Source organism: Eschrichtius robustus, chromosome 1 (assembly GCF_028021215.1).
Source record: "Eschrichtius robustus isolate mEscRob2 chromosome 1, mEscRob2.pri, whole genome shotgun sequence".
Taxonomy (NCBI): Eukaryota; Metazoa; Chordata; class Mammalia; order Artiodactyla; family Eschrichtiidae; genus Eschrichtius; species Eschrichtius robustus.
Window position 1 is genome coordinate 1,655,056 of NC_090824.1, and position 15,675 is coordinate 1,670,730.

General features: G+C 66.0%; 1 protein-coding gene across 2 annotated transcripts in view; it reads right to left on the minus strand.

The window, feature by feature from the left end:
• The window catches only part of KIF26A (kinesin family member 26A), a 39,397-nt gene that overhangs the window by 14,415 nt on the left and 9,307 nt on the right, over window positions 1-15,675 (minus strand). The window contains exons 1-3 of one of the 2 annotated variants that reach the window (XM_068539662.1): window positions 13,690-13,935; window positions 11,312-11,746; window positions 4,530-4,720 (exon numbers count right to left, since the gene is read on the minus strand). In XM_068539662.1, the coding sequence (XP_068395763.1) occupies window positions 4,530-4,720; window positions 11,312-11,359 (239 nt within the window). In that variant the 5' untranslated portion in view covers window positions 11,360-11,746; window positions 13,690-13,935. Of the gene's footprint in view, window positions 1-4,529; window positions 4,721-11,311; window positions 11,747-13,689; window positions 13,936-15,675 lie in introns of those variants that run through there. The other variant, XM_068539652.1, reaches the window with a different exon arrangement.

Sequence of the window (15,675 nt, forward strand, 5' to 3'; positions counted from 1 at the left end):
CGACGGGTAAGGCGCTGGGGGAGACAGGACAACATCGGGCTGCAGAGGCCACGACCAGAAGGCAGTGCTTTGCCTGGTACTCAAGGCCACAGACGGCTCTGCACCCTCTGTGACCCTCTCAGGAACCAGGGTGTCCGGCACAGACCTCAGCCCCCTCCGTCCCCCTCAGGTCCCAGCAGCAGAGCATGGGGAGGTGTTCTTCCCCGCTGGACACGCCCAGGTCTCGCCTGGACGGAGGCTGGGCCCGGAGCCGTCTGAGGTCCCGCCAGCCCCACGAGGCTGGACCGGTACTGGCCGGGCGACTCTGCCCCGTGGTCTGACCTAACTCGGGGCACCCCCTCCTCCCTCCCTGGCCCTGGGTCAGCCCCCACGGGGCTGGGAGCTGAGAAGCTGCGCCCAGCCTGCCCAGCCCTCCAGGTCTCTGCTCTTACAGGCTTGCCTCACCGGGCATGACTCCGAGGCCTCGGGACAGCACTGTCTCCTGTGATGAAATCCAGCTCCCTTCAAAACCGGGACAAGCCCGTCAGCCACTCGGCAACTGCACCTCAGCTCACACGGTCTGGGGGTGGTCTCGGGAGGGTCCCAGCCTTCTGGGTGCACAGACCTGGTTTCCAGGCAGTGGGGGCGGGGGAGGAAGTGATGCCAGGCTTCACAGAGGCTAAGAGAACACACAGCCACCACGCTCAGGGCCACGAACACCCACTGCATTGTTGGGGAGCAGGGATGTGGTGCGGGGTGCTCAAGGCAGAACCCGCAGGGGGCGTGTGGGCACGTCTGAGTGCTCTGGCTCTAAAGGGGAGACTTGGAAAAGCAGGAACTTCACCTGCACGCGCAGCTCTCCTCGTCCTCAGAGGACACCTCCCCCGGGAAGCGTGCCCTGATGCCCCCACACTGGGCTTCCCCAAACCCTGTGCCTGCTGCTACCACGGGAACCATTCCACGCCCTGAGCCACAGGTTTACACGGCTGTGTCCCATCAGGTGGGGGCTCTGGAGGGCAGGGGTTTGCCAAGCCCAGGCCTAGAACACAGGGAAGCTCAGGATGCGGCCGTGAGGGAGGGAAGGAGGGAGGGAGTGAGGGAGTGAATGAGTGAGGGACCGAGCTCCTCCAACCTCCCTCTGAGCCCCCAGCCCTCTCACCTAATCCCAGAGGCCTTTCCCCAGGCTCACTGGCCCGGGTAATTAATTCACGTAAACAGAAAGGAAAACATTTGCCTTTTTACAAAGAAAAATTGCCTCTTCCAAACAAGAAGGTAATTTCACAGGCAGTTGGCCTTGATGGTGAGGCCCTTAATCACCCTGAGGAGACACACGGGCCTGTTTGGATGTGGGTGGGGGTCAGTTACGGCCAACCCAGGGCTTCCTGCCTGGGCCGCCAGGAGGCCAGCGGACCAGGCCACATGCCACATGCCACGCCCCACGCCTGCATCCCCCCACCTCGGAGCTGCCTGCTAAGGGGGCCTGTGCCTCCGAGGCCGAGGCCCACGGTCCTAGCAGCCCTGACCTGGACCCCTGCTCCCTGCCATGGCCTGCTTGCATTTTCCACGTCACCTGGGAACTTCACGCTGAGGCTAGGAAGCTGCCTCGCACACCCTGCAGGTGAGGGACACCTCTCCACGGGGCCCTCCTACCCGTGCGCCTCTGGGCAGCACCCGCTCTGGCTCTGGGCCTCTGCCCGGCGCCACACCTCACGTTCCGTGGCCTGGGCACCCGGGCTGACATTCCGTGGCCTGGGCACCCGGGCAGATGTGGGAAAGGGGGCTCCACTGAGGCTGCAATGGGGCGGCGGGGGTGCCTATGAGTGCAGGGGGCTCCTGCCGCCGAAGGAACCCACCACTCCCCCTGCCCTGCACCTGCCCAGAAGACCCCCAGCAGTTCTTCCCACGCCATCTAGATTCAGGGGTCCAGGAGGTGAGCCCCGGAAAGGCCCAGAAGCACGGGGAGGAGAGAGCGTTAATGGACGCATCTCGGGGGAGGGGAGGCTGCAGAGAGGGGAAGGACTGCGACATCACACAGCGGGGAGTGGGAGGACTCGGGAAGGGGGAGTCAAGGTCACCAGAGCCTCCGGAGAAAATGTAATTACCGGCGGCCCGGCCTTTTCAGGACTCTGGTGGGGGCTGGCACGCTGAGCTCCCGGTCACAGCTGTGGTTGCAATGCCCGAGCGACCCACCCAGCCCAGCAGAGGGGTGCAGGGCGCCGGGCCTCACCCCTGTGCCCTACGCCCCGTAACAAGACCCTGGGCACCAAGCAACCCGCAGAATCACCCCCACCTTGCCTTGCCCACAGCGGGGCAAGGGGCTCGGAGTGGGTCGGGAAGGCCCGCGGCTAGGGTGCCCGCAGGGAGTGCTCGGGGCCAGTGGAGAGACCAGCGCCTGACCCCACCCTATCCCGCCTCCACTTGGCAAACACCGGACTCCTACTCAACCCTCAAAGCCTGTGTCCTGCGACACTGCTCGGCCCCTTCAAAGGTTCCATGCTGCCGTCAAAGGCTGACAGACCCCACCCCGACCCCCGACTACCAGAAACTTCCGAGGGGCAGGGCACCGGCTGGGTGTCAGCTTTGCCCCCCAGATGCCCAGTGAGGGATGCAGGTGGAAGCACGGAACATGCGCTCAGCTCGTGCCCGAGGCCCCCCAGGGTCCGGCAGCTCCTGGTCTGTGGGGACTCTGGACAAGCCCCTTCCCCCTCTGAGCCACAGCCCCACAAAACAAAGAAGGGCACATACAGCTGAGAGCACCCCACCTCACCCCAACAGTGAAGGGTGCCACAGCCCCAAAGAGCAGAGGGTCTCGGGCCCAAATCAGGCACGAGCTGGAGACGGTGTTCCATCAGCAACACCCACCCCACGACATGGCCCATGACCCTCCGGAAGCCGCTGTGACTGGGGGGATCCAACAGGCTGGAAGTAACGGCAGCCGGCAGTGCCCCCCGCCCCGCCCCACGCCTTGTAAACCAGCCCCCAGCCCCCAGCCTGAGCGCTTGTTTCTATGGTAACTTCCCAAGGTCAGTGGAGGCAGCCTAGCTCGGCTGGAGACAAAAGGCGCACCCCTCCTGCGGGCCCTGGGTCGCTAACGAGCCAGTGTGGCCCCCAGACCCCCGGAGCTGGTCTTCCTCCTCAGAGGGTCTCAGGCTTGAAATCCCCCTGCGAGCACGACCCAATAGAGCGCGGCTGCTGCCCAAAGCCCAGGGGCAGAGACTACCCGGGCCAGGACACCTCCCGAGGCCCGCTTTGCCCCTCTCGTCCCCTCCACAGGGCTCCCGGGCCCTCCAGGCAGGCCCCATCCGCCCCGCAGCCAGAGCCCAGCCGGGCTCTCTGCATCTAACTGGGGCGGGTGAGCCCGCACCGGGCCACGATGTTGAGCTGACCAGCCCGGCGCCCCCCGACGCCCCACCGCGTGCCCGCCACGGGGCCAAGCGGACGCGGCGCAGGCTCCTGGGACCCGGGGACCAGCTCATCAGCGCCCGCAGGGGCTGCTAATGGGACAGTGACCCGTGTTGGGCCAGCCATCACCACTCATTACCACCGTCACATCCTGCATTCCCCACACCGCAGGGGGAAGCTCGGAACCCAAGGTCATTGCCGGGGGGAGCGCAGGTGGGAGAAGGGACCCCCTGCTCCCACGCACCACTCCCCCCCCACCCCGCACCTTGCTCACGCAGCGCCCCGGCCTGCCAGCCCTCGTCCACGCCAGCCGACGGCCCAGAACCTGGCGTCTGCGGGGCCACGCAAGGCATCCCGGGGAGGCGGACGGAGCAAACGCTGGGCTCCGGTCGGCCCCACGCACTGGAGCTCGGGCCTGGGACGGGGACCCACTCGGCTCCTGCTGACGGTGGAGCCGGATCTGACAGCAGAGCCGTGAGGGGATGTGCCAGCAGCTCCCCAGGAGGGGGAGCCCGGCAGGCGGGGTGTGGGTACAGCCAGCCCCCAGGACAGCCTCCCCAGCTCACCCCAACCTCCTCGGTCGCCCAGGGACGCTCCCCCAGGGCCCGTTCACCCCTGTGCTCCCGGGCTGCAGGAACAGCTGCCCTGAGACCTGCCTCGTCTGCCTCCCATCCATGGCCACCCTCCCCCTCCCGCCGGCGCTGGCTCAGGGCCGCCCGAGGACATCCACCGTCCACAGCTGAGCGTCCGCCCGCTGGGCCAGCGTCCTCTCAGGGCCTCACAGACATCAGCGCGCTGCACCTCTGAGGAAACTGAGGCACAGAGAGGACAGAGAGGTTACGTGAGTTGCCCAGGGTTGCACAGCTCGGAGGGGCAGAGTTTGAACCCTGTCCTTGGCTGTACCCCACCCCCAGGGCGAGAGGCCTCCACTCACACTGCCGTCGATGTGGCGCCCTGAGAGGCCGGCCGGACGGAAGGACGGCTGCGAGCTCCCCTTCCCCTCGACTGCCGGCAGCGCGAGGCCACAGATCTCCCCGGGAAGGCCCGCAGGCCGCCAGGCCGGGGGCTGAGGTCCCCAGGCCCCCTCACGCTGTCCGCGTCCAAGCTGCCCCCAGGCCAGGCCCCGGCCCTGCCCCAGGAGGACGTACCTGAGGAAGAAGGAGGCTGCGGCTGATGGGCCCGTGGAGGCCCCCGCTGGGGTGCCCGGGGCTGGGGTGACCAGGGCCGTTGTGCAGGCCCCGCCGCGGCTCCACGTCTTCGACGCGCCATCAGGGCCCGCGGAAGGGGGGCCGTCCCGGACCGTGTCTGCCACCGCCACCGCGGCCACCGCTGCTTCAGCCTGGAGGGAAGCAGGGAGCCCGCATGAGGGACAGGCACCTGTCCCTCACCGGGGCGCCGGGGAAGCAGGCCCGTGCACCCCGGAGCCCAGCAAGCTCCCTGGGCCCTGCACGCACGGGACCAGCCGGCTCAGAGAGTGGCCGGAGCAGAGGTGGGCACAGACGCCCACCCAGGGCCTGGACTTCCCAGCCCCGCCCCCTTCCAGTTCCAGAAACACAGTGACCACAGTGGTCAGGACCGATGGACAGGGACCCCCCCCACCCCCACCCCTGGGCCATCTGTCTGGGAGCACCCAGAGGCATGATTGAGAAGAAACCACAATAAATATTTGTCACGAGCACTAATTACCCCATGTATGATAATACATTGTCTTCCCATCATCTGAAATACTACTCTGGCATTTCCAACTAATTAGTTAAAATAAATTCCGGAAAGGGAGACAGCCTCCTAACGAAGCACAAAGGTAATTAAACGCTCCCCGGGACGGCGCTGGCAAACTTGAGATCCGGCCACTGTACGTTACGTTTATGCGCACGTGTCGGGCCCTGGACCCCCAGGGCAGACCTGGCCCTGGAGGGGGTGGACGTCGGCCACCCCAGCCCCATCCCCTTCCCCAAGGGCCCCAGCCTCCAAGGCTCCCCAGGCACCACAGCCCGGTCCCTGGGGCTTCTGGCTTCACTTGGCCCTGAGCCCTGTCCGAGGCGGCCTCTGTACCTGGATGAAAGGACAGGGGTCTGTCTGGTGGCCCTGCCTGTGAGGAACCCAGGGAGCAGCCACACTCTAGAGGGCCTAGCGTCCTCGGGGTCTCCCAAGCGACACGGCCACAAGCCAGGGTGGCGCTTCGGCAGAATAAGCCATCATGGGCCCCAGGAGGAATGTTCTGGCAGGAGGTCCTGCCGCCTCACGGCGGCATCTCTCCTCACCACGGCAGAGGGTCTCACCCCACCCAGTCCGTGGTCAGCACCAGCTCCCAAAACCCCCCTAGGGACACAGCAAAACCATGTCTGCAAAGGAAGTTCAAAGGGAGCCCCAAACCTTAGGCTGGACGGACGCCAAGCACCCCCACCTGGCCCCCCTGCAGCACCAGCAGCACCCCCAAGGCTGCAAGGACAGGTCAGTGGCAGAGATGGGCCAACCTGGAATAGTCCAGGCCCTCACCACGCACTGTGCTAGCGCACCACACCCTGCCACCTGCCTTGCATCTGCCTATAGGGCAGGAACTCCTATGCATCCCTCAGAACCCAGCCCGGCCAGCCCTCTCCTTCTCCAGGCCACTCCCTGTGCCTGCCCTGACCTCCCCCAGCTTCCCCCAGTCTACCTAGTGCTGCCCACTCACAGAGAAACAAGGCCAGGCTCAACTACACAGCACCATATTCTCCCATCCCCCAAGCTTGCATGAGCACCTAGTGCATGCCAGGAATCAGGAGGCCCCGGAGGGAGTCTCTACACCTGCCCGGTCTCCTCCACATCCACGGCACCTTGCCTGGCACATAGTAGGTGTTCAGTAAATCTGTCCTCCAGAAGCACAAGGCATGGTAGGGACACGCAGAGCTCATGGCCAGGAGGTGGGCCCTGCGCCCCAGGGGAAGGGGGGGCTGCAGGAGCAGAGGGGCACCCGCTCACGGGGAACATTTCACAAGCGGGGGGGTGGTCAGCCAGGCCTAGACCTGGGCAACGGGAACCAGACGCTGCTTCTCCTCCAGGCAGCTGCGGAGCTCAAGGCAAATGTGAGTGACGCAGGGCAGCCAAGGTCCCCGACAGCCTGGACGCTGCCTGCTTCCCCTGCGGCCTTACGCGCACGTGACGTGCGATGCTCCCTCACCTCAAACGTCAGTCCCCTTTCTGTCACTTAACATACGCGCTCCCCATGAGAGATCTAAACTCCGTTGTCGAGCAGAGCGGTGGAGGACAGGACTGATGTTAAAAGCTGCGTCACCCACAGGGCCTGGCCTGGGTCTGGCTGAGCACCCCCCGGGAGCAGCACACGGCCGGGGGCCCCCGGGGGCCGGGGCAGGGCTCACCCCCGCAACGCCCCTGCTACCCGCTGCTCCACCCGGCCCGAGGCGGGGCCCACGTCCAGCGGCCCAGGCTGGCCCGGCTACGCTGGCCAGCAAGGCCGCCTGGACGGCAGGGGACAGGGCTGCGAGGTCACGGCCCCACACGGCCCTCCACCCACTCCCTCGGGGCCCAATCATCCCACCTCCCACGCCGGCATCTCTGCCTTCAGCCAGAACGTCCGGCCCCACCAGCAACGGTGCAGGCCACCCAGCCTGCCTACGGCCGGCCGAGCCCCACACTGACCTGTCGGGGGTCCCGCACGCGCCTCGGCTCCGCCGGCCCACGAGCTGCCGAGACCCGGCTCCGGCCACCGGGAGGCCGCTGCCGATTCCTGCCGGAAGCAGAGCCCAGACGCGCCAAAAGAAGCCGAGGGGGCGGGGGAGGGCGGCGGGAGGGAAGACCACGACACGACACAACACGGGGACAGCAGACAGGGGGCGAGGGCGGGGGTGGGCGGGCGGCCAAACAGAAAACGTGATGGAGGCGCCACAGCAGCAACGAAAGAAAAGCATGAAGAGAGGAGAGCGTGAGGAGGGCCCACCGTCCCGGGAGGCCCCTGCAGGAGGCTCCAGATCTCTCTACAGGGTGCCCATGACGGGGCGCCAGGGTTCCAAGGAGCACGGTTTGGGAAACACCAAGCTAACCCATTCCTTAGGAGCCCTCTGGGCCTGAATTCCGTATCTGCAAGATTGTGGCCCGTGAAGGACAGCGTTCCCCAGCTCCTCAGGATAAATACCTCTCCGGGGGCTATTTCGTGCCCAGAGGAAGGGTGGGGAGGCAGCGGAGGAGGTGGCTAAGGGGCGGCCAGAGCTGAATCTTGCCCTGCAGCGGGGCACGGGTGGCATCGTTCACTGGGCATGTGCCGGGCCCCCTTGAAGCTCTGCCTGGTCACCCAGAGGGCCCCGGGCTGGGACTGTCCAAGCCTCTGCAGGTGCCTTGTCCCGCCCCCATGTCACAGAAGCAGCCTCACATGGAAGTGGGGGGCCATCTGTCCAACTTCCACTCCACAGGTGGGTAAACTGAGGCCCAGAGGGGGTACCAGCAACGGGTTAGCCGGGTCAGAGAGACAAAGCTCCCTCCATCCCACATCATTTCGGCCTTGTCCCCGAGGACAGGTGAGCACCCACCAGGGACCCCGCCAGGGTTCACGGGAAGTGGGGGGAGGCAAGCAGGCTGGCACAGAGGCAGCAGGAGCAAGGTCCCCAAGCCGGGGCCACCCAGCCTCCATGGACAGAGGGAAATCCTGGCTCCACCAAAAATGACCTCACCTCCCACTCAAAGCAGCGTGCGGCACCTCCTCCAGGAAGCCCTCCATCCTCCCTGTCCAGGCCGAGCCTCCGCTGCCCCAGCCCCTGCGGCAGGCTGGGAACCCTCTGCTCCAGGTCCTCCTCCACGAACTGTGGGACCCTGGGTAGGGCCCGGCCCGTGTCTACAAGACTAGGGAAGGTTCGCACAGGCTCTGCTCGCCTGGACCCAAGGTAGCTGCACCCTTCACCCAGTTACTCAGTCCCGCCCTCGGCCGCCCCAGGCGGTGCTACCTCTAGCCTACCGTGGGGTCAGGAGGCCAAAGCCTCAATCTCTTGGCATCTGGCCGTAAAATGAGTGCAGATGTCCTGTGAACATCTGACGGGGCCCTGCCAACATGGGGGAGACGCCACGGTTCACAGCTGTGTGCCCGTGGAGCAGGCCAGGGCAGAGCACCTGGGGTGTGGCCCACGGGCACCTCCATCCCCCACGGTGGCAGGAATGCCTCTGCCTGACACAGCCTGCAAAGCAACTGCCCGACTGCCCCGCTGGGCGGCTCCCACTGCCGGGAATCATCACCGGACACTCGGCAGGTGAATGACCCGGAAAGGGCCGAGCTCTGTGCTCTGGACGGGGAAGTGGGCTGCAGTCTCGACAACAGCGTGGCTGGCCGAGGGCTGCTCCATCCGGACACTAGATAGCCACGCGCACAGAATGACCCCCGGCAGCCCACGGCACAGGCTCCCAGCCACAGCGCCTAGAACACGCCAGGCCCTCTCCGCCCACCTCGCCCGCCCAGATCCAAGTCTGCCTAGAGACCATGGCACCCAGGGCCGCTGATGGGCTGTGGTGGAGATTCACGGCACGTCTCTCCAGAAGTATTTAATTCTAGAGCCTAACATGCAGTATTTTAACATTCCAGGGCCACCTCTAATGATCAGTGCCCCGGTTCAGGGGAAATTACCTCATCTGAGTCCAAAGGTTCTATTTATGGTTCTAATAATCTCTCTATTGATCGCCAGGACTGTTGTCTAATTATAAATCCACTCCCACCCACCCTGAATGCAATCAATGCACACATAAAACCAACAAGGAGCCTTAAATGCTCACGTTTTATGGTGTGCAGGCCGCCGGCGGGGCTGCCCAGCAAGAGGCCAGTGACCCCACCAAAGCGCAGGGAGGCTGCACCAAGGCACTGTGCCATCCCGCCCTCTCCCACCTCCGCTCACCCCACTCCTCCACCTCCTGGAGCCCTCAGAGCCGCGGCCAACCCCTCTCTCCACCTGCAAGACTGCGCTCAGCTCCCTCCCAGGTAAGGAGCCCCCTGGCTATTCCCATCAGCCTCCTCTGCCCCCATACACTTCTCGCTGGGCCCACTATCTCTGACACTTCCCTCCAGGCCCAGCTCAATGCCACCTCCTCCAGGAAGCCGCCCAGCTCTCTCGAGCCCCTCGGCACATTCCTCCCGGGCAGCCCAGCTCTCGGGCCAGGAGGCACCATGGGACTGGCACGGCAGAGGCTGGCCTCCCACTTCTTGGCCTCAGTCAGGACTTAACAAATGCAGGAGTCGGAAGCAGTGAGGCCACACCCAGGGTGCGTTGTCACACCAACTGGAGGCTAGTTCAGACCCCGAAGTTCTTCCCGGGAGCCCCCTGTGCACCCCAGGCTACTGAGGGCCAGGGAGGCCCCAAGGACAGGGCAGCCTCAGGCGGACCAGCTCCAGCAGCGAGTCACAGGGGGCCAGCTCCCAGCAAGGGCAGGGTCTCGCCAAGGGCCACCCTGGAGGCGGCAACGTCCAGCCAGCACATCTCAGTGCCTTCAGAGGGGACAGCAAGCCCAGAGGCGGGGGCAGGGCGGGGGTCAGTCCCGCCCGGGGGCTGTACGGACTTTGCCCCAAGAGCTGGGGGCCCTCCTCGTGCCTCCCCGTCCCACAGCCCCACGGGGCACGGAGACCCCAGGAGACGTCTGCCTCGTGCTCTGTTTCAGAGACACTCGCTGGGCGAGTTGGTGCGGCTGGCGCTGTGGCGACTGGAAAGGCTTTCACAGCCACCTACCCGTCTCCCTGCCCCTGGGGCTCCACGGGGGGCAGACGATACAGCCACAAACGCTTGTGCCACACCGCCACCTGCTCGCCGCCGGCCGTGACCCCACCCCCAGCTCTGTCTCCCAGTAAGGCCTCCCCACCTCCATGCCCACAGACCAGTCCCTCTGCTTACAGGGTCCCTTCTACTTTGTCGCCTGGTGAGCCCCTGTTCTGGGCACGGCTGGGCCCCCAGGAGAAGGCACCCCACCCCCCCAGGTCGTGCAGGGCTTGGGCCTCCTGGGGAAAGGCCCTCCCGGCGCCCAGAACACCTAGTCCCACGTACCACCAAACCCAAACCAACTCCCTCCAGCGTCCCAGGAAACCCCCGATCCGATAACCCACCCTCTCCCGACCCCCTACCCTGGTACGCCTTCTCTTAGAAGGAAGACTGGGGGGGCACAGAGGACACTTGGGAGAAACTCCCACCAGCGAAGCCCTGTGACCAAGGCGGGGCCGGGCCCCCAGCTCCGCCCTCCGGAGCTGGGGTCATCTCAGGCCGCGGGGCCCTCCCTGAGCACACCCAGCCCAGGTCCGCGGCATCCCCGGCACCCCTGGTGCCCAGAGCTGGTTCCACGGAAGACATGCCACTGCTGTGGGTGACAATCTGGTGGGCCTGAGGAGGGGAGCCCTGGAGCGGGGAGGGGGGTATCCTGCAGTCACCCAAAAAGAGGCGGCTCCTGAGAGGCCAGGCCCCGTGTAAGCGGGAACGGGGTCCCCGCCACCTGCAGGCCTCCCGCTACCCTCCGGGCTCTGTCACCTGTCCACGGGGCAGGGCTGTGTCGCCCAGGGCTGCTGCACTCCAGGCAGGAGAGCCTGGACGGGGAGTCACCAGGGGGAGACGTTGGATGACGGTCTGATCTTGTCCCAGCAGCCCACAGGGCCCTTCCGTCAGCCCACGGCGCCACGCGTGCTCTCAGAGTGGCCAGACCTTCCCCCACCACATGCCTGTGCCAGGTGGAAGCGAAGCCCCAGGGGACACAAGAGGACCCTGCCCCCCAGGGACCTTGTAGCCTGACTTGACGAGGGTCTTGGGAACGTCTGGGGCCTCCTACAAAAGGCGCAGCCCCCTGCTCTAGGGGGAGCCCTGCTGCAGGGCACCCACTGAGCTGGGCACTCAGTCCCGGAGAGCGCCCAGCCCTGACCGGCTGTAAGCGTCCTGCCTGGTGTCCCAGGGGGCCCACAGCCCACCGCGCCCCAGGCACTCACCAGGCACGTCGGTGGCAGGAAGCTGTTGACCCTCGAGACGCTCCACATGCCCTCTAGGCACTGCTGGGCCTGGATGGTGACCGTGCTCAGTGCCCCGCCCAGGCCAGCGGGTGCCACCGACACCTGGACGCTGGGCCCGGACGGCCAGCCCAGCCCCTTCCTCCTGTCTGGCCCCGCTCGGCCCAGCTGCCGCCCCACCGGGCCCACCGGCGCCGGTCCATCCCTCGGGCTGGTGGCGGCGCCGGGGCTGGGGGGCGTGAGTCCAGGGCCTCCATGGGGGGCGTCAGGGTCCTCGCGGCTGGCGGGCGCCTGCAGCAGCCGCAGGGCCTCCCGTGTGAGCTGGGTCAGGTGCGTGGTACAGACGTCACAGCGGCGCTCAGCCTCCGGGCGACACGCAGGCAGCTCGTCAAGAAGCAGAGCGGAGAGGCACGGGTCCTGGGGGAACAGGGGACAAAGGGACAAAGGGATCAGTGCCTGGGTGCCAGGACTCACCGCCTGGTCCTCACGTCCACGGCGCCAGGCCAGCGTGCGTGGCGGCCGCTGCACCGTCCATAGCTGCTAATGAGCCCCGAACGGTGTCGTCGGCACACACCCAGCAGGAAATAATCATCGGGGCTTGAGAGTGAGGCTCGCGGTGCCCTTGACAACTGCCCAGCTCCTCCTGCCGTCATCACCACGCTCGCTCACGGCTAACGAGGCATTCGCACGCTCCCCGACGTGCAGCCAGCGGCCAAGGCCAAGGCCGCCCGGCCGAGGAGCAGCCAGGGGGCCGGCAGAACAAGGCATCCACGGCAGGCTGGGGGCAGCCAGCACCAGGGCCCCGGCCGGAAGCAACGTCTATTCCAGAGCCAGTGGAGGTGGGGCTGGGGGGCTGGAGACCCTCTCCCTGCCTTTGCGGCATCTCCGGCCCTGCTCCACAGGGCCGAGCTGGCGATTCCAGGTCCACGGGAAGACAGAGGCCGAGCGCGGCCAGCAGAGACAGGAGGCAAGGCTCGATGGCCTCCACGCTCCATCCCGGGCGTGGACTTGGTCCCTGCAGCCCACCCCCTGCCTTGCACTGAGGGGGACACACGGGTCTAACTGCGAGCCTGGAAACCAGAGATGGCTAAGAAGAGGAGCTAGGGGAGCCCAGAGGAGGCCCTCGCCTAGCCTGGGGGTCAGGGAGGGCTTCCTGGAGGAGCTGACATCTCTGGAAGAAAGAAGAGGAGGAGAGAGCCAATCCTCAGAAGGAAACTCACTGGAGGGAAGCTATCAAGAGTCCCATTCCCAGGGCCCAGCCCCTGCACCTCGACCACCCACCAGGCTCTGCCTCAGCCCCTCCCCGGGGCAGCCCCGCAGGGCTCCGGGTCTGTGCTGGGACCAGCCCCTCAGCATCTTTGCCCCTTCCCCGAGGGGCAAGCCCCAACCACAGGTGCCTGGCTGGGACATCCCCTCAGCAGAGCATGAGCCCAGCCCGGCTGTGGCTGTGACCACCCAGGACTTTACCAGTGCCACCTGACAGAGCAAACCCCAAATGCGGGCCTGGGTCTCCAATTCGGCCAGCTGGTGGACTCGGCCGGCCCCATCCCTTCCCATCACCACAGCCTGGACCCGCTGCAAATCTGCAGAGCCGGGGCCTGCCCCCCTCCCTGGCCACACTTCTCCCAAAAGGTTCTAGGCAAGGCCCGGCTCCAGTCCAGCGGCCCTCTTCGCCAAAAAAGGCCTACGACCTCTCCAAACCCTCAGATGCAGAAGCCGTAAGCACCGTGCAGAGGGGGCGCCTCAATCATCCCAGCAGGGTTCCCCGAGCCTGACCTGTGGCCGGCCTGACCAGTGTCCACAGACGCTGGGGAGGGCTCCAGGGGGTGACAGCTGAGACAGAGTGGCCTTGCCATGGAAGTACACTCTGCTGGTCCAGCATCAGCAGGCCATCGCTCTGCGTCTGTGTCCCCAGGACAGGCAGACCTCGGAGATATTTCAGTTTCGGTCCACATCACCGCAATAAAAGGAGTATTGAAATAAAGCGAGTCACATGAGTTTTTTGGTTTCCCAATTATAAGAGCTATGTTTACACTACACTGTAATCTGTTCAGCGTGCAATAGCATCGTGTCTAAAAAAAAACAATTTAACATTAAAAAACAGCACGGATTAAAAAATGACGCTGTCAGAAAAACAGCGCTGACGGACTCGCTGGACACAGCCTTGCCACAAGCCCTCGGCTCGCAGAACACACCGCACCTGTGAAGCGCAGTAAAGCAAAGCACGTCCAGCCGGGTGTGCCTGTGCCGCCCCACGCTCCCGGCAGGCTCGGCCATAGAGCTGCCCCCTCACGCGCCCCCCCGGGCAGGCCGGGTCGAATGACAGCGCGACCCCAGCCAGGCCAGGCCTTGCCAGCTACCTGATTTACGGGCCACTCCGGAAGGTCTGGCTTTTCTCCGGCTGGGGCTGGCGGGCCCCAGAGCCTCGGAAGCGCCCGGGATGTCTGGTCCCCATCAGCGACACCACCCCCGCCTGGTACTCCCCCGTGGGGCCCCGGGGAGGCCCGGAAACGCCGCGGGGACCCCACTCGTGTCGCCCGTGGGCCACAGATGGAATCCAGACGGCGGCCCAGCCACGCCTGGCTCACACGGGCCCGGCTGTCACTCCATCCCCCACCCCCAACCCTGCCAGTTTTCCAGGCCCGGCCCTGATGACTCTGGTTTTTCCACTCAGCGGGAGACAGCTAATGGTGGGCTGGTGAGAGGGCAAGGGAGGGCCGCCCGCTAGAGCCATTAACCCGACTTGAAAGGCGGCCCAGACCCCGCCCGCCCCAGGCCCAGCCGCCCATTGTTCTAGGGCCTCTACTTCCGGGGAGCCACCCTGACATCCCCTCCACGGCCTGCACGGGAGGCGGCGGAAGGAAAGTGGGAAGCGCAGGGCGTGGGGGGCTGCTGATGGCCCTGGGCCCGCACCCGACCCCCACCACACAGCCACGGCAGCCCCCCGCCCGAGCGCCGCCCCCAGCCGGTCCCAAGGAATTCAGGTGGGGCGCCAGGGAGGCCCCAGCGGCCCCAGGCCTCAGGCCCTGAGCATCAAAGCCCCACGTGGGAACCACAGGGGTCTGCTCTGGGGGGAGAGAGCCCCCCGAGCTCAAGCACCCCCCCGCACAGGGAGACAAGCCCAGGGCTGCCCGGTCACCTGCTCGGTGAGCCAACTGCAGGGGTTTCCGCGCTCGTGGTCCCCCCAGGCCACAGTCCCCCGAGTCCTGCTTCACAAGTTCCCAGGAGGGCCAGGCCCAACACACCTGGGCCCACCCCATGGCCAAAGCCCCCTTGAGGGGCCAAGTACCCCCTTGCAGCGCTGGCAGCCGAGCCCACTCCTTGGGGGACCCTCACATCATCACTGCCGAAGGCCTGGCTGATCCCCCCGGGCCTCGAGGGGCTCCCGGCGTGGGGCAAGCCCGTCTCTCCAACCTCTGTCTCCTGTCACACACGTGAGATGGCAAAGGCCAACAAGGAGGAGGGACGCGCCTGGGGTGACCACACGGAGAGCCCAGTGGACCCTGAGCCCCTCAGACAGGCCAGGCAGCACCGGCTGGGCCAGCGCAGGGGCCAAAGCGGCTGCTCGGGCGGCAGTGGGCCACTGAGCAGCCTGGGACAGTCACTGCACGCTGGTCACTCAGAACCACAGCCCACACTGGAGGGACCAGCCTGGGGACCGCAAGCTTTGGGCAGGACAGGCCTAGAGCCCGGATCCCCGCCCCCAGCACCCTGGCCCGGCGCTCGGGGCTCCAGGGAGGGGGCTTCTCCTGGGAGCTGGCACGGGCCACTCCCAGGATGGGCACCCTGGACCCCAGAAGGTGAGGGGTGACGGCACCTTCCACACCACCTGCCGACCCCTGGGCAGCCCTCGGGGAGACAAAGGCCCCTCCCCACTCCTCAGCCACCCCCTCCCCCCAGTACAGCCAACAATCCTCAGGCCCCAGGACAGGGCGGGGAGCTGGGGGAGGCCCGGGAGGTGCAGCCCTCCCTTCCCCGGGCCTGGTCTCCTCTCCCAGCCTGGGGCAGCTCCTGGCAGCTCCAGGGTCCATAGGCCCAAGCCCCCAGGGGGCCACAGCCCCAAGTTCCAGAATTTTAACCCCTGAAAGCCCCGGCCACCGTGCAGCCTGGCACCCACCCCTCCCCTCCGGAGCCCAGCACCTGCAGAAAGACAGTAGTTTCCCTGCTGCAAAATATTACTTTCAGTTTCCTCTTTGTGGTCTAATTAAACAGATATTTTACTTGCATTTGGAAAATGTTTTTCTTAATTTGATTCAATTTCACATTGCGCACCACCTACCCTGCATGCTGCCTGGCTTTCAGGGAGCCTCTCCGCACTTAAAAATGATGACTTCTCATTCTTCGCT